The sequence below is a fragment of the Pelobates fuscus genome, chromosome 5 (genome assembly GCF_036172605.1).
Source record: "Pelobates fuscus isolate aPelFus1 chromosome 5, aPelFus1.pri, whole genome shotgun sequence".
NCBI lineage: Eukaryota > Metazoa > Chordata > Amphibia > Anura > Pelobatidae > Pelobates > Pelobates fuscus.
The window spans coordinates 71,422,772-71,441,816 of NC_086321.1; the positions used below are offsets into that span (position 1 = coordinate 71,422,772).

The window sequence follows — 19,045 nt, forward strand, 5'->3', positions numbered from 1 at the left end:
GGAGTGGTCACTAGAGGTGTTCTTAGGCTGCTATGAAAAGGCAGTGTTTACAGCAAAAAGCCTGCAAGGACTAACTATACTCACCAGAACAACTATATTAAACTGTAGTTGTTTTGTTGACTATAGTTTCCCTTTAAATTATCTTTTTTTGCACTTTTTTAATTTCATTTCTGATAAAATGTTATTAATCATGAATTATTGTATGCAGTTTTCAGAACGTGCCCAACTAGGAGAGATGCTGGACAAGCAACTTAGGAAAGGAAAAAGTGCATCTGATGATTTGCTTACCAAGATAATCATTAACACAATCAAGTAAGGAGAATGGATAATACACATTATTTACAATTTCAGATCCTGGGGTTCGGGATAATATATCAATCAGCTACTTGGTGGGTTAGATATAGCTATATGCATGTGGTCTGTTTAGAACTGTAAATAGTTATACTTAACACCAATGGTACTTTAAATGAGGATGGGAATCAAACAAAAACTGCAACTTCCTGGAACAAGTTGAAATACATGCATAAAGTACATACTATGATTGATATCTCACAATAATTGTAATCTTGTATTCTTCATTGTGCTAAAAAGTGTTTGATGTTGATGTCATAGATATGGTAATATTTAAGTGACTGTTTAAATACAACAAAACAGCAAAACATTGTTAACATAGTATTGAACGTTCTAAACAATTAAATACATACACAGTGCAAAATGTAACTTTGAGTGGGGCCAAGTGTAACAGAAAGGCAGTAATGTTCAACATTATTTAGCTAACTTTGTCCAGAGTCATGTTACCAAAAACTGTCCAAAGATTCTCTCATCATTACCTTCAATTCAATTGGTACTGCATATTCCTTCCATAGCTCTGCCTTTAATTCATTTTAATTAGTCCTCTGTCTTCTTGAGTTTCTGAGGTGTGAACGATCTTGGCTAATGCTGGAGACATTGAATGAATTTTTGAAAAATGAGTTTTACAACCAATCTTACTTTACATAAAGTAAAAGTGAACTAAGTTTTAGCAACGCTAACATCTGGATTTAGTTCCCTGACTCCTGAACACTGCAGGTTGTTAACACTGCAAGTTGTTAATTTATGGCACAAGAGAACACAGCCTAAGGCAGGGAATAAAACTTGTATTCTACTACAAACAGTTGTAAACACTTTATAAACAGTACCAAGTTTTCTTTTTATATGTATCATATTTTGTCAAAGGAAAAGAATTGGACACCGTGAGATTTGTTAATACGCAAACAGGTATAAAAAAACAAACGCTTAGAGAACACAGCACCTACCTATAATGGCAAACAGACAGTATATTTAACTATTAGCTATGCGCATTAGAACTCAATGGCAGGGAAAATTAATGTTTATTTTTTATTATTTATCTATATTTTTTTTTTCTTCATGTCACTAGAATTAAAAGTAGATTTTTTTTTTTTATTTTTTTTTTTTTTCGTTTGTTGTTTTAAAAACCAAAACATTGAATTTGTAAGAAACACTGTACATCAAATGTTTGCTTTGGTATGTTGTTGCAGAAAAACTAGCTCTCACAAATCTAATTTGAAATGTGAAAATCGAGCGCCAGCACAAAATATAAAACACACCAACACTGGTATAGGAGCAATCAAATATTTATGTTTAGTAGACAACTGTGGTGCAGTTTTCTGACAAACAAAATTACATTTCTGTGGTCATCTAAACATGTGCTCAGAATTATATCATCATTTTAGAGTTGGAAAACAATAATAACAATATTTACAGGCCCACAACCTCCTTCCTGTCCTGGTTGACTGTCTGCACACAACAAATGCAGTAGTAACCATACAAAAACATTTGCATTGCTTCGCTTTGTAAATAGAGTGGAAGTACCATATTGTTTAGTTCAAATAAAAGTTACAAATCAAGTTTTTTCTTTCTGAAAATTTGTTACCCCACTTTACATGAATATGGGTGCCTGTGTGTGCGGAAATATATAAATATCTTGCTTTCATTTCAGAAGCATGAGAGACCAAATCTTCTTTTTTTTTTTTTTTTGTAAATCTCTTTTTTATTGAGGCATAAAGTATGTGGGTACAGAATGTAAGAAGGGAGACAATAAAGTTTCATACAAGTCGGGTGTTATACAATGCAGTGCATATCAACTCGAAATATTTACCAGCCTCATTTTATGTTAAGAATAGCAAGGATACGTCAGGCGGTTATTCAATTGCAGAATATTTTTTTTTTATCATATTACAATGTTTGTATTCTAGTCGAATCCCTGAAAACACAGGCTGGATCATGGATGGGTTTCCAGCAACAATTGATCAGGCCAAATTGTTTGAGAAAGCCCTCACAGGAGATGACATTGAAAAGGCAAAAGAAAAGAATAAGAAGGCCAAGTCGTTTTCTTTAGTGAAAATCCCATCAGGACGTAATGACGCACCACCACACTCCCCTGCTCTTGATTGTGCGGTATTGATAGACATTTCAGACACTGTAGTATTACAACGAGCTGCTGAACAACTTGGTAAGGCAAATAATTCTTTTTTTAGTAATAGTTATCCCGGTTTTTAGATATTGGACATGCTGTTTTAAACCTGTTCATCACTTACTGGACAGACAGACAGATATGGACAAAATAAAGGCAAAATAAATATTTTTTTGTTAGTTGTGTCCTATAATAAAATTAATTTAATTTAAAACCTAAATGTAACCTAAAATGCCTTTGGTTGTATTTTCTTAATAATTAATTTTTCAAATAATTCAATATATATAGCATGTTACGTTAGCATTCTTAATGTATTATTAACCTATACCATCCATTTAACACATACTCTCCATTTAACACATACACCCCCCCCCCCCCATACCTACAGTGTACAGCAATGTTTTACTGATGCATTCCAGGGATTATTTGCAGGCAGCAAAAGCAGCCTGCAATGTGCTGTACTATAGGGATATTATGTATATACTTATTATACGTGCACACTATGCCAACATAAACATTTTTAGAGTAAAATAAACACATTTTACTTGATTTGGACAACTTCTATGTGGAAAATAATCTAGTAGAGTTAAAGACACACTTCAATCAATATATCAACATATATAAATGTATCAACATTTCAACTCAAACTAAAGGGGTTATGGTGCAAAGACTGGTTATTTTGTCTGACGTAATCTAAGCACTACCTGCTTAGTAAATCCAACGGAGTGAGCTAATTGCTTTTTTTAAATTGTTTTAGCTACCTATTAATAGTTACATTATATGATATTTTCCCAACATAGAACTGCCAGTATTTCCTCACTTTCTAGTTTCTTTATGCGTTTTCATATATGGCAGTTGATGCGTTATTATTTAGATCTTTCTTTTACTATTACAGGTTAATTCGTGAGAATTAGTGAGGTTAAAGTGGGAATTTGTAGGAATAATTTAAAATTCACTTTTAAATGACATTACTGTGAATTCCCATTTTGTCAATAACCCTGTAAGGATAATGGTTTTTTTCAACTGGAATTTAGATTATATTCCCTTAAGTGTTACTGTAATACACTTAAACGTATACAGTATAGAGAAAATAAATACTATGGGATATGTGTTTTGTGTTTTTTTTTTTTTTGTTTTTTTTTACAAATGTACAACATTTTAAAACATGCTACACAAAACATTGTTGAAATACTAGAGCAGGCATAGGAAACCTTCGGCACTCCAGATTTTTGGACTACACCTCCCATGATGTTTTGCCAGCATTGTGAGTGTAAGAGCATTATGGGGGATATAGTCCACATCATTTGGAGTGCTGAAGTGAAGGTTGCTTACCCCTGTACTAGAGCATCAATAATCATCCTAATTAATTGCGATGTTCTATGCACCACAAATCTACATCATTTTGTATTGATACCAGCTCAGCAACAGTTGTTTGAGGAAGATTTACTATTACAATTTCAGAGAAAGGCTAAATGATATGTGAGAGAACTGGAGTCACGTAACAACTATAATAAGCTGAGAGTCCCTTTAAACGTTTTATAGCTTATTCTGTTACTTAAAAAGTACATCCCTGGTGAGTTTGATTTGATTACTTTTCAAACAGAGAATGAAACAATAGGAGAATAGCATACCCGTATATACTCGAGTATAAGTCGACCCGAATATAAGTCGAGACCCCTAATTTTACCCCCAAAAACTGGGAAAACTTATTGACTCGAGTATAAGACCAGGGTGGGAAATGCAGCAGCTACTGGTAAATTTCCAAATAAAATTATATCCCCCCAAAATTATATTAATTGAATATGTATTTATTGTGTATATAATGAATGCAGTGTGTGTGTGTTTGTATGAATGTGGTGTGTGTGTGTGTGTGTGTGTGTGTGTATGAATATGAATGCAGTGTGCGTAGTGTGTGTGTATATAATGCAGTGTGTGTATGAATGCAGTGTGTGTAGTGTGTATATGAATGCAGTGTGTGTGTGTGTGTGAATGCAGAGTGTGTGTGTGTGTGTGTGTGTGTGATGGAGAGTGTGTTTGTGTGTCTGATGCAGAGCCTTGGTGGGGGGTGGGCATTTTTATTATTTTTTTTAATTATTATTATTATTATTAAAATGTAATTTTTTATAATATTATATTTTATTTCTATATTATTATTATTTTTACTATTATTATTATTATTATATAATTATTTTAAATTATTATTATTTAATTAAATTGTTTATTTATATTTTATTCGTCCCCCCTCCCCGCTTGTTAGCTGGCCAGGGAGGGGGGCTCTTATTCCCTGGTGGTCCAGTGGATGGGCTGTAGGAAGGGGTCTGGCAGGAAGCTGTAATTTACCTTCACAGTTGCTCCTGTCAGCTCCCTTCTCTCTCCTCCGGTCAGATCCCTCTGTAAGTCTCGCGGCCGCGCGCTAACCCGTGGCAACGCTCTGACCCCGCGGCTCTCGCGAGACTTGCAAGGGAGCTGACTGGAGGAGAGAGAAGGGAGCTGACAGGAGCTGCTGTGAAGGTAAGTTACAGCTTCCTGCCAGCCCCCAACAGGACCGCCGGGCTTGTAATGAGCCCGGCGGTCCTGTCTAAGTTGCCATAATACAGACATTGACTCGAGTATAAGACAAGTGGGGGGTTTTCAGCACAAAAAATGTGCTGAAAAACTCGTCTTATACTCGAGTACATACGGTAAATACAATTGCCATCACTTATAGTAGGCTTTATAAAAAGAGATAAAATTGTCACACACTCTGCTCATGGGTATTTCTACAGAATCTTACGGCATTTAGTAGTATTCCGCTCTCCAAAAATGCCCTCCAAATAGAAATATTACCGTATTTACAATTAAACCAAGTGGGTTATTGCATTGTGCCATTGCAAATTGCAGCCGTAGTTCATGCATATTTACTATTTACATGTCACTTGGATTATTTTTATGATATTTTTTTTTTAGATATTATCATTCTATAATCTCATTTTCACAGGGGCAATAGAACAACCAGTTTCACAAGAAAGCAACTCACCAAATGCAGACCATCCTACAGGGCAGGATCAGACACAACCAAGGGATCAAATACAACACAGGTTGGTAAGAGTATTAATATAGTACATTACATTGTCCATATAAAAGCAGAGAACATAATACATAAATGATGTAATAGGATATGTTTACAGAAATATAACAACATGCATATAGTTGTGTTTTCTTTTTTTTTAATTCTTTATTTTTGACTCGGGTCATAGCCTCAATAGACATGAAATAAGCATATGTATGACATCAGAAACCTTCGGTAAAGCATAACAAAAAGGATTTCAATGGGCCACGAGCTGAGGGAATTTGGTTTTAGATTGTAGGTGCTAACACTTTGTCTTCTGCCTTTTGTGCCTATGGATATAGCAATATAGCTGAAGGGATCAATAATTTGCTATAGGCAGTAAGGTCGGAGATGCTTATAGTAGAATAGTGCTATAGTGATATGGTCTTCCGACCAGAATCAGATGGGATGCATTTCACCTGTAGTAGTGGCATATAGACGTTGTTCTAATGCATTGTAAAATTACCCTGTAACCCCGGGGTGGGGGATCTTATACATGAGACAATTAACAGGGACAATACTAAAATGCTGTGAAGTAATTTGTTGAATGGAGGAACACGGTGTAGCATATAGTTCTGCTCGCAGTAGAAGGCTGGCCCGCACAACAGGAGGGCTGGTAAAAGGTAAGTTTAAGCAACGTGCATATAGGTTTTAATTCTAAAAAAAAAGCACCTGCCTACTCTGCTGATATTTCCTGGGAAGTGGGGGGGGGGGTGTTCTGGTGGCAAGGAAGAGCTGATCTTGCAGTTCCTCACTTTTCCCTCGCTCACCCTCTGTGAAGCTAGGATACGGAATATGATGAAATTCCTGCCCCCAGCATATTAAACAGCGTGCACGGGAGGTGTGAACAACTGCTAGACTACAGCACAGCCCCACACTGGACCCCAGAAAGAGGTTGAGAGTGTGCAAGAATGTGTGTTTGTGTCTGTCAGTAAGTGTGTGTGTGTCTGTCTGTGAGTGTGTGAGATAATATCACATCAAATAATTGAATCCAGCACTTTATAGTCTTTGAGTCGGCAAGTTGGCTATATTTTTACTTAACTGACATGTCTGTCTTTAGATTCACCCAACGTATATGAATAGAATGTTGTAGAAATATCCATATTTACACACTAGACACTTTTAATTATAAGTTATATACGTGAAAAAGAGAGTCTCAATGTATCCTTCCTGGTAAAATATTTTATAAATAAATAAATATAAGATGGGTATGTCCAACATTATTTAATGTTTTCTCATCTATGTCTGGGTTTTAGTTACACTGTGACTGTATTGTTTTAGAATATAGATATATATGTCTTATTAGTATACGTTTATCATTTTTACTATGCGTAGGGTTAGTATAATAAAACATAAAATAAAAATATATTATTAATGGAGACTGTCTTTTAATAAAAAAAAAATGACTAAAGAGGAGTAATGTCCTATATATATAATCAAGCTTATAATTATATATCCATAAGTATGGGCTATTCTTATCACCCCTTTTCCAACACTTATGTTTGCACCATGTAGTGTAAGGCTAGAGTGTTTACCTAGCCACATTTCTCATTGTACGACTTGGTCTTGTAAATACAATGATAGTGTGTGACTGTCAGTTACTGGTGGGGCGTATAGATAGAAAGGTGGAACTGTTGCCATAGAAACATGCATATCTGGACATTTGCAAAGGGGATGAGTTATTAAGATGATCCCTTTCTGTCTCATTAGAGATATTTTTGCCAGAAGCTCAAGGAATCAAGGCAAATGGTTAGTGTTAGGACCCACCTAAGAGGTCTGCCTTGACGTGGCAGGTGGGCTTACCCTCTCATGGCCATTGGAGGTAACTAAAAACCTCCATTTGTTTAAAAATACATAGGGATGTGGAAAGAGCGCAGGTAACTTTTTTTCTTTGCTTTTTACTATATGCATTTTGGCTGATGTGTACTATAGTCATTGCTACCGCCCAGGAGTAATGGGAGTTTGAGCGCAGGACTAGTTTCTTTGTATTTGTATTAAGATGAACATGCCCATATAAAAAAAATTCTGCACCCAGGTGTTGTGAAAGAAAGGTTCTCCTGTATGCTTGTCATTCCAAAATTATGTTAGTCCAATAAAAAAGGTACGCATTTCATGTATATACACACATTATATAACATATATGTGTGTGTATGTTATATGGTACTGAGTCTGTGATGATGGATCCCTTACAATTTCATTTCTGTTACAGAATTGTTGGCTTCCTTGACAACTGGGAACAATTAGAGATGTGGTTTTCAGCACAACAAAATATTCTCATCAAAGTGAATGGGGAAGTGGAAGAAGATGCCCTGTGTAAGAAAATTGAAGAAGTATTTCTGACTGCTATATTCAACAAGAAAAATAAAGGTATGATTAAAGCACAGTTCAGGCATGTTGTTTTCTTCACTTTTAAACCTTTATTGCTGAATGGTGTTTAACCCCTTAAGGACACAACTTCTGGAATAAAAGGGAACCATGACGGAATATTTCCGTCATGTGTCCTTAAGGGGTTAAGGCTACCAAAAACGTAGAAACCTTTTTATTTTTGCTGTGTCTGCTCTGCTTCAGTGCAGTTACATTTCTGATTATGCTATGGACACTGTTCTACCAGCTAGGGTCAAATTTAAGAACCCTTCATTTTTAATTCTTTGTAAGTTTTAGAAAGATCAATTACCCTGTTATTCTAATCACAAAGGTAAATCGATGGACCTTTGATACTGCGCTTGCAGATTTCACTAGGCTGTATGACAAAGTGTTATGGATGTTTGTAGAACAGGGCAAAGGGGTATGTAGCATATAGAATTTCAATGATGGTGTTTATGCTATTTTACCTACTAGTATTTTGATGCTATGATAGGACAGGGGGTTCCTCAAGCACATGTACAAATGTTCTGCATCCCATATCCAAGTGATGCCTAGTACCTTGGTACCAAATATCAGTTCAGCCTAACGTCTGGAACATAATTATAGTTATGACATTATTACAAATAATCAAATCATATGTTTTTTGCACTTCTAATAACAGTTTGGTCAGGGATCTGTAAATAAATGTCAAATAATAGGTGGGTGATAGCCTTTACCGGGACATTGGGCATGCCATTGTGCTGGTGGAGCATAGTGCTTGTACCAAGTGTTCCGGGGATCATAGTATCTGATCTGTAACTGCTCATTCTATCAGGGCTTGCTAAGTAGGGCAGGTTAATAGGAGAAAATAACTATTTTCAATTCTTACTGATTACACTGATTGTTTAGATTTTCCTCATCTTAATCTCACCTGTTGGAGTGGTTTAAGAAACAGGAGCTGTACAGATCCAAGCTGGTTCACAATTGGTCCTGAAGGATCACCTATGCTTGTTGTATTTGGTCCCCAAGTACTCATATAGTGGAGGATGAAAATATATTATATTTGTATCACTTTTATTTTGAACACTAACTCCAATGAGATCCCAAAATTATGGTTTATTTATTTAGTCATTGGTGTGTTTCTTTATAAATTTGTTTTAGTTGTTTTTGTATTTGCATACTGTGAGTTCCACAGTTTGGAAAGTCACTACACTACAAGAGTAGGGAAGGTTAGTTATGTAAAGAAGGTCACTAGGAGGTTTCCTAGTTAATCTATGAAAGACGCCCACACATCAGGATAGATTACCAGTCAAGTACTACCCTATTGGTGGTGTGTGTGATATCACATTTTTATAAATACAAATTTTAAGGTATTTTTTTTTTATGTAGTTTGTACAATAAAAGTGTTTCTATCCCCAGATAAGTGCTGCTCATCAGTAGTAATTTGAGGAGGTATAAGCAGGCGACATGCAGTAAGGTTTCAAAGATTTACAGATGTTGCATGCATTGTTTGGGAAGGCTTTAGGCTCTCATCCTTCACACTTTGACCAAACTGTGGATATTATAGTAAACGTTACAAGACAATGAGTTTAGTGTTCTGCTGAACTGTTGGGGTTCGGAGGCCATCTAATTTTTGAGGATTTCTGTTTTATCTTTAAATCTGCTGCATATATTTGTAAATTGCCTTATTTACAGAATATAACGGCTCATTTATTGAACCTCTGTGCTAACAATATATGTATTATAAATGTTGTCATACTAAACATTTCTTGAGATTTACTATTATCAATAAAAATTGCTCTTTTGCTATAATATACGTTGGTGAACTATGAATATTTTCTACAATGACTTGAAAACTAAAGAGTGCTAAACATTACAAACTATTAGGTAGTTGTTCGTGCATTTCATGCACAAAGATTTATATCGCCTAGGTGATAAGTCCATGTTATTGTTTGATATGCACAGATATATCCCTAAAGATCTTCTTCCCCATGTAGACATGCAAGGTTATTCTCCCAACACATTTTGGCAAATTCAATCCAAATAATAAACATCAGGCTATAATTGGTGTGGCGGACCGCCTGGTACTCCGACTGGGTGCCTCCGCCAATCACGCTTCCTAGTGCTCACTGAGTACTAAAGAAAACGTACCGGACACCAAAACCACTGTAGCCCCCTTAGCCGCCACAGCTTGTCTGGGTTTTCGCCATCCCTTCCCAACCTGGACCAATACCTAGATCCAGCTCCCAGTGGGAAGACCTCTCTTCCAAGAGAGTATAGCAGGTAAAGTAATCCAAAGAGCAGTGTAGCAATCCCTCGACACATGAGCCAAGGCTTAATGCTGGGAAGTAGTCTGTTTAATGGAAGTACAGTCACAGAATTTATACAAGCTACAAACTCCTCCTCTGTGCCTGACAGATAATTGAGTCAGGAACTGTACTAACGCAATTATCTCCAGGTACAGAAAAACACACATTTTTCAGACACCCCAAAAGTACCCCCAAAACACATGAAAACCCCACAAAAGTTACAGCCCCTGATAGCCCCAATCTGGGTGACCAATATATCCAAAAATCACCCATATCGATTCAGGGGTTCAGGATTTCTATGGACGTCATTATTTGACCGATCGTGCACATGGTCCTATGCCCAAAACAGTTCCATCAAATCAGTGATAACGGTCTGTCAAGTTCGGTAGTTTACAAAGGAACAAACTACCGAACGTAGTCAATAGTCATACCATGGAAATTGTTCCCCTCATCCAGACGAACGATTCCACCGAACAGTGCCCTTCTAGGTGGTGTAGAATCCGAACGCAGATGATGATGGAAGTCCAGCGGTGTTCGGGAGTTTCCGTGTCTGATTTGAGTTCCATGAACTCGACGACCAAACACCGCTGCCTGCATTCATGCGAACAAGATGGCCGCCACCTCGTGCTCGTTCATACGAATTGCGGACACCCTGACGAACAAATAGAACCCTGCGGTTAGAATCGTTAAGAGGTGATGATAGAGCTTAACAAGCTCCTGGGTGGTCCATGGTTCGTGCGCCAGTTCGGTTCCCGAACAGCATAGGAAAATGGCACGAACTAAGTATTTTAACAGGCTTTTTGCAGGGCCCATAGTCTTTGGGCAGGAGGCTAGCCAGCAGGCCCCTTTCAGGAACACGTGACAGAGGTATTTCTGCCACAATTGGCAATTTAAAAAAAAAAAAAACCTCCAAACTCGTAGCCACAGCATGGATATATAATGACAGCTGATCTAAAGAACTAAACAGTTATTTTCAAATAATGAAAGTGTACAGAAGTATACAAACAAATACTCAGCAATATAGAGAGGCAGTTTAAAAATCAAGCCAATTAAATTAATTAATATTAAAATCTTTACGACTAAATCCACAACACCTTAACTACCCTCAAATTCTGCATATTTGGTTCAGTGTTTGACAGTTATCAGTGTTTTTAACATTCAGATACAGAGGCAGAAAATAAGAAAAAAGAAGTTTCACCCCCAGCGCCTGTCATACCACCTCCTCCAGAAACCTCTGTTGATGATCAACCTCCATTGGTTCCAAAGCAAGCATCAGAAAAGAAAGAAAAAGAAGAGGGATCAAAGTCACCAAAAGGTTTTATTCAGATATGTTTTTCTTTTATAATTGTATCTATTTATTATGATCAGGTGCTCCAAAATATTTTACATATTAAATGAATTGTTACATTTTTTAAATATGTTGACTAAATATAGTATAGGCATGAGTATACTATCAGTTAGATACAAGCCAGTTCAGAAAGAATCACACTAATGAGTATGCGAACCAGAGATATACTGGAAAGGGCTTACTCAATAGAAAGTGCTCAGCTCTTGCTTCTGCCAAAAAAGTAAATAGCAAATAAAGAATGGATTGTCCAGCACAGGCTCAGTTCAAAGTTGTTTCTTTATTTGGAACAAGTTATTTTTTAACCTAATACAGGGAGATTTCGTGAAGATCTCGCTTTGTGCTATTAGGTTAGGTTTGGTATAAACATTGTGTTAGGTCAACATGTTATATGTTTCTGTGGGCACAAAATAAAGGAACTCCTTTGATCTGATCTTGAGCCACGATAGGAAATAGGCTGCACCAATTTATAGGGATTCATAGGAAAATGGCTGAATACTTATGCAGTCAACATATTTTGGGGTGGATTTAATTAATCATATTTTTATCACAGTTCTCCGGCTCCTGATAAGCCATTAATTGGTTGAGATTGATTAAATTACCAAAGTATAATGCTCATTAGAAGACGATAAATATCGGTTTGAATATCGAAACTGATATCTATCTTTTACATTGAAAATCTAAGACAAGGTGATTTAATTCTATTTATCTGGCACGTAAATAACAATAAAAGGCCTCGCCGGCCCCCCCACCCCCCTTTATTGTGTTAATAGCCATCACCCGCCTTGTATGAGTGGAGCCTTGTATGAGTGGAGGGTGGGGGCTGGTGGGGATCTAGGACCCAAAACTGTTTGTTATACGATAGCCCCACCCATCACTCATGCATGGGGGCAGAAAGGTGTCCTTCATTATTAAATTTTAAGACACCCAATGCCAATGGGTGGAGATACTGAGGGATCTGTTCTCCTTATATATTGTGAGCAACTGGAGCATTAGGAGCTAATTTGCTATTTTTCATTTATCATTGCTTTTATTTCAAGCAGCTGACCTGTGGTTAAATTTAGGGCCAGCATTAAGTCCAGCTGCAGATTGTAAAAATGCCTTAAAAATGACCATCTCCTTTCGGAAGGTACAATTAAATCAAGGTCTTTGTGTCACAAAAAAAAAAAAAAATTACTTTTTTTTCTGCTCTGTGGAATATGTTGGCGTAATATAAATAATTGTAATTGAATCTTTAATAAAGGAAGAATGGTGTTCAAATTAAACATGAATAATCTCAATAGAACCAATGGAGTCAAGGTTTTAAAACAACAAGTAGAATTGTCCAAGGGGAATGTGTGCTTTTACAAGGCACTGTATGATATTCAATGAAGATGCAAAAACAACGGAAACAGCGCTAAAATAAACCAACACTATAAGTGAAGGGTATAAGAAGCAGCAAACCTAAAACTAGGGCTCCCTCCAAGCCCTACTAACAAAGATAGTACAAAAGACAAGACAAGAAAAGGTTGCTCCAAAACAGACTATAGTAAATATGATAGTAAACAAATAAAAAGTCCAAAGTACAATGGCAAATCCAAAGATAAACCTTAAAAAAGAGAGATACCAAAACAGAGTCCTTAATTATGCCAGATGGACAGCCAACGGCCTATATGGGGAGATATTCTCTGTGTTGGCCGAATCGGGACGACTTCTTTGGATCCGTATGTGGAGAGAGGAGGAAATAATGGTGCAATACGTCTAGTACAGAAGGTAAATATTTGGACAATAGGGTCTATTGTAATCCTACTCACATGTAGTAGAGCTTGAACTAGCTCTAGTATGTATGGCATATAGCGGTATAATTCCCACTTATAGGATACATGGAGAGGTATAGATATCTTTGGATCCGTATGTGGAGAGAGGAGAAAATAATGTTGCAATACGTCTAGAGAGAAACACAGCACTGGTTAGGAATGGAACAAGTCCATCCGCCAGGTTGTGATGGTTGAGAGATACAATGGGGCCTAACCCCTAGAAATGCAAAGAAAAAGTAGGACTAATGGGTTGCAGATTAAAGACAATCTGCCTCCCAAAAAGAGTTTTCATTAAAGGTGCAATTTCAAACTGGACAAAAGAGGTAAGTGGTGTCCCTTAGGATTCTGTTCTGGGACTGCTTCTATTTAACAGATTTATAAATGATCTTGCAGCAGGCATTTAAAGTCATGTTTCAGTGTTTGCAGATGACACCAAACTCTATAATGTAATACAATGTGAGCAGTGTATTACTTGCAGAGGGATTTAGATAGATTGATTAACTGAGTACTCAAATGGTAGATGACATTTATTGAAGATAAATTCAAAGTTATGCACTTCGGGGTAAAGAATGTACAAGCAACTTACACCCTAAACGGTAGTGAATTAAGGATAACAACACATGATATGGATTTGGGAAATATTATAGACAACAAACTATAATAGTTATATTAGTTGTCTCTCTTCTTTCTAACCCTTTCTATGGTCTACATATTGATACGATATCTACACCTCTCCACGTATCCTATAAGCGGGGATTGTACCGCTGTATGCCATTCAAACCAGAGCTAGTTCAAGCTCTACTACACGTGAGTAGGACTATAATAGACCCTGTTGTCCAATTATTTATCCATCTGTACTAGACGTATTGCAAAGAAAAAGTAGGACTAATGGGTTGCAGATTAAAGACAATCTGCCTCCCAAAAAGACCTTGTATCCTTATGTGAAAAAAGCTACAGTGCAATAATAAATATAAAAGTGGAGCGCAGAGAGCAAAGAACAAAAAACTCTTTATTAATCCCTCTTGGGGGAGAAACACACAGATACTAGACAAACAAGTAATAAAATTAGGATCTAATAGGATAGAATTGACTAGTCCAAAAATAATAGTAATATGGTCAGAAGAAATGCTATAAGTATGTGTGTGGCAGAATTGCCATAAATAGTAGCAAATAACTATGACCAAAAGGGGGGAGATACACTAAATGTAGCAAACTGAAGATCTCTAAGTACAAAAGTAAATACACTCTATAATTAGAACAAAGAGTATATCAAGTGCATAACAAATATATATGTGCAAACATCTACCAGAATGCGTATGCAACATTGCAGGAAAGAGGCATGCAGTCTAAATAGCCAGCAATATAAATGTTAAACGAACTGTCTAAGCAGCTGTAGGAGATTTGGGGGAAGGAGTCCCTGGTATCATGCTGGTATTAGACTAGTATCTGATCCCACCATGTGTGTGGCAAAATTGCCATAAGTAGTAGCAAATAACTAGGACCGAAAAGGGGGGAGGTACATTAAATGTAGCTAACTGAAGATATCTAAATACAAAAGTAAATAAACTCTATTAGAACAAAGAGTATATCAAGTGCACACAAAATATATGTGGAAATATCTACCAGAATACGTTTGTAACATTGCAGGAAAAAAGCCTGCAGTCTAAATAGCCAGCAATACGAACTGCCTAAACAGCTGTAGGAGATTTGGGGGAAGGAGTCCCTAATATCATGCTGGTAATAGACTAGTATCTAATCCCACCATAAATAAATAATAGGACAGTCTGAAAACAAAGTAGAATCCTAAATTAAAATCATCATCCGCTTCAGTAAAATACTCAACGCGCGTTTCGGCAAAACAAGTCGCCTTTATCAAGAGCAATTTGCGGACTGAAGGGAGCCTCTTTTTAAATGTGTTTAGAGCTCCGCCCATAAGTATGACATCATCATTATTGTCCAATCAGGAAATAGAGGGCGGAGAAAAGTACCAAGCTCAACAGGAGTGAAGCTAATTAGAAATTTAACCCTCACGTAGCCAGAATATGAGTGGAAGCTAGCACATATCTTCTGTCTTCATAGAGTGAAGGCACAAAATGTAAAATGTAAATGTAGCTGAGCAGAAGAGCTGGCAAAGGTAGTGTATAAATGGACATAACGCTACAGGTTAAACAATTGAAGCCAATGTAGGGAGCAATTCCCTAGTAATCATGATAAATATCATAACAGTGGCACTACATGTATGAACGAATCACTACATGTAAAACGAATCACTTAAAGTAAAGATGTAATAATTAAGCACAATGTGTGACTTTGTATGTCTTAATAAACTCTATCATGTAGTGAGTATATAATAAGCCCAGAGAAAACAACATTAAAGGGGTATTCAAAATTATATAACTAGAATAATAAATTAGGGCATAGAAACATGAGCCCCACAGTGTGGTTAAAATAGAGAATAGAGTGAACTCCAAATATAAAGAGGGAGAATACATATTGATTCAAAGAGAATTTGTTAGAGTAGAAATCCTGTATTGACTTAGATAGCAAATTGAAAAATACTCCATTAATGGTAAAATGAAAGGAGAGATGGAAAAATGAATGAATGAATGAATGAATGAAAAGTGGAGTAATATAATATATCCATATTCACATATCATGTAATATTGGTGCAAATAACTAATAAATCGCAAAACTGAAAAGTAGTAAGTAATGGTGGAAATAGATGATATTAATGGAAGTCTTTCAGGTGACGACCTATGGGAGTATCAACAGGTAGTTTTGGAGATCTAACATGCTCCTTAATGCGCTCCTTAAACGGTCTAAAAGTTTTTCCTACATATTGTAGCTTACAGGTGCATGTAAGGAGATAGACTATACCAGCGGTGTTGCAATTGAAAAAGGATTTAATCCCAAAAGCCTTTTTCCCATCGCTATCCATAATAGAGTCACGTTTGATGTATTTACACGCGACACAATGGCCACATTGATATGATCCCACTATAGGGGTGTGTAGCCAGGTGCGTGTGGGTGAACGATGGAAAAAACACTGCAATGTCTTGATAAATTGTCCATTATCATTAATATCATCTATTTCCACCATTACTTACTACTTTTCAGTTTTGCGATTTATTAGTTATTTGCACCAATATTACATGATATGTGAATATGGATATATTATATTACTTCACTTTTCATTCATTCATTCATTCATTTTTCCATCTCTCCTTTCATTTTACCATTAATGGAGTATTTTTCAATTTGCTATCTAAGTCAATACAGGATTTCTACTCTAACGAATTCTCTTTGAATCAATATGTATTCTCCCTCTTTATATTTGGAGTTCACTCTATTCTCTATTTTAACCACACTGTGGGGCTCATGTTTCTATGCCCTAATTTATTATTCTAGTTATATAATTTTGAATACCCCTCTAATGTTGTTTTCTCTGGGCTCATTATATACTCACTACATGATAGAGTTCATACAAAGTCACACATTGTGCTTAATTATTACATCTTTACTTTAAGTGATTCGTTTTACACTGTGTGTCATACTCATACATGTAGTGCCACTGTTATGATATTTATCATGATTACTAGGGAATTGCTCCCTACATTGGCTTCAATTGTTTAACCTGTAGCGTTATGTCCATTTATACACTACCTTTGCCAGCTCTTCTGCTCAGCTACATTTACATTTTACATTTTGTGCCTTCACTCTATGAAGACAGAAGATATGTGCTAGCTTCCACTCATATTCTGGCTACGTGAGGGTTAAATTTCTCATTAGCTTCACTCCTGTTGAGCTTGGTACTTTTCTCCGCCCTCTATTTCCTGATTGGACAATAATGATGACGTCATACTTATGGGCGGAGCTCTAAACACATTTAAAAAGAGGCTCCCTTCAGTCCGCAAGTTGCTCTTGATAAAGGCGACTTGTTTTGCCGAAACGCGCGTTGAGTATTTTACTGAAGCGGATTATGATTTTAATTTAGGATTCTACTTTGTTTTCAGACTTTCCTATTATTTATTTATGGTGGGATTAGATACTAGTCTATTACCAGCATGATATTAGGGACTCCTTCCCCCAAATCTCCTACAGCTGTTTAGGCAGTTCGTATTGCTGGCTATTTAGACTGCAGGCTTTTTTCCTGCAATGTTACAAACGTATTCTGGTAGATATTTGCACATATATTTTTTGTGCACTTGATATACTCTTTGTTCTAATAGAGTTTATTTACTTTTGTATTTAGATATCTTCAGTTAGCTACATTTAATGTACCTCTCCCCCCTTTTCGGTCCTAGTTATTTGCTACTACTTATGGCAATTTTGCCACACACATGGTGGGATCAGATACTAGTCTAATACCAGCATGATACCAGGGACTCCTTCCCCCAAATCTCCTACAGCTGCTTAGACAGTTCGTTTAACATTTATATTGCTGGCTATTTAGACTGCAGGCCTCTTTCCTGCAATGTTGCATACGCATTCTGGTAGATGTTTGCACATATATATTTGTTATGCACTTGATATACTCTTTGTTCTAATTATAGAGTGTATTTACTTTTGTACTTAGAGATCTTCAGTTTGCTACATTTAGTGTATCTCCCCCCTTTTGGTCATAGTTATTTGCTACTATTTATGGCAATTCTGCCACACACATACTTATAGCATTTCTTCTGACCATATTACTATTATTTTTGGACTAGTCGATTCTATCCTATTAGATCCTAATTTTATTACTTGTTTGTCTAGTATCTGTGTGTTTCTCCCCCAAGAGGGATTAATAAAGAGTTTTTTGTTCTTTGCTCTCTGCGCTCCACTTTTATATTTATTATTGCACTGTAGCTTTTTTCACATAAGGATACAAGGTCTTTTTGGGAGGCAGATTGTCTTTAATCTGCAACCCATTAGTCCTACTTTTTCTTTGCAATACGTCTAGTACAGATGGATAAATAATTGGACAACAGGGTCTATTATAGTCCTACTCACGTGTAGTAGAGCTTGAACTAGCTCTGGTTTGAATGGCATACAGCGGTACAATCCCCGCTTATAGGATACGTGGAGAGGTGTAGATATCGTATCAATGTGTAGACCATAGAAAGGGTTAGAAAGAAGAGAGACAACTAATATAACTATTATAGTTTGTTGTCTATAATATTTCCCAAATCCATATCATGTGTTGTCATCCTTAATTCACTACCGTTTAGGGTGTAAGTTGCTTGTACATTCTTTACCCCGAAGTGCATAACTTTGAATTTATCTTCAATAAATGTCATCTACCATTTGAGTACTCAGTTAATCAATCTATCTAAATCCCTCTGCAAGTAATACACTGCTCACATTGTATTACATTATAGAGTTTGGTGTCATCTGCAAACACTGAAACATGACTTTAAATGCCTGCTGCAAGATCATTTATAAATCTGTTAAATAGAAGCAGTCCCAGAACAGAATCCTAAGGGACACCACTTACCTCTTTTGTCCAGTTTGAAATTGCACCTTTAATGAAAACTCTCTGTACTCTATCTTTAAGACAGTGTTCTATCCAAGAACAATAATTTTCAGGGAGATCAATTTCTTTTAGTTTAAACATTAACCAATTGTGTGGAACCATATCAAATGCATGGCAAAATCCAAGTAGATCACATCAACTGCAACACCCTGATCTATACTTCTACTTACTTTGTA

The 19,045-nt window shown here is 36.4% G+C and overlaps 1 protein-coding gene across 2 annotated transcripts in view; it reads left to right on the forward strand.

Annotated features, from left to right (window-relative positions):
- The window catches only part of SPEF2 (sperm flagellar 2), a 162,671-nt gene that overhangs the window by 86,565 nt on the left and 57,061 nt on the right, over positions 1 to 19,045 (forward strand). For both annotated transcript variants that reach the window (XM_063453972.1, XM_063453973.1), the window contains exons 15-19: positions 209 to 312; positions 2,256 to 2,512; positions 5,451 to 5,550; positions 7,771 to 7,928; positions 11,376 to 11,528. In XM_063453972.1, coding sequence (XP_063310042.1) covers positions 209 to 312; positions 2,256 to 2,512; positions 5,451 to 5,550; positions 7,771 to 7,928; positions 11,376 to 11,528 — 772 coding nt within the window. The remainder of the gene's footprint in view (positions 1 to 208; positions 313 to 2,255; positions 2,513 to 5,450; positions 5,551 to 7,770; positions 7,929 to 11,375; positions 11,529 to 19,045) is intronic.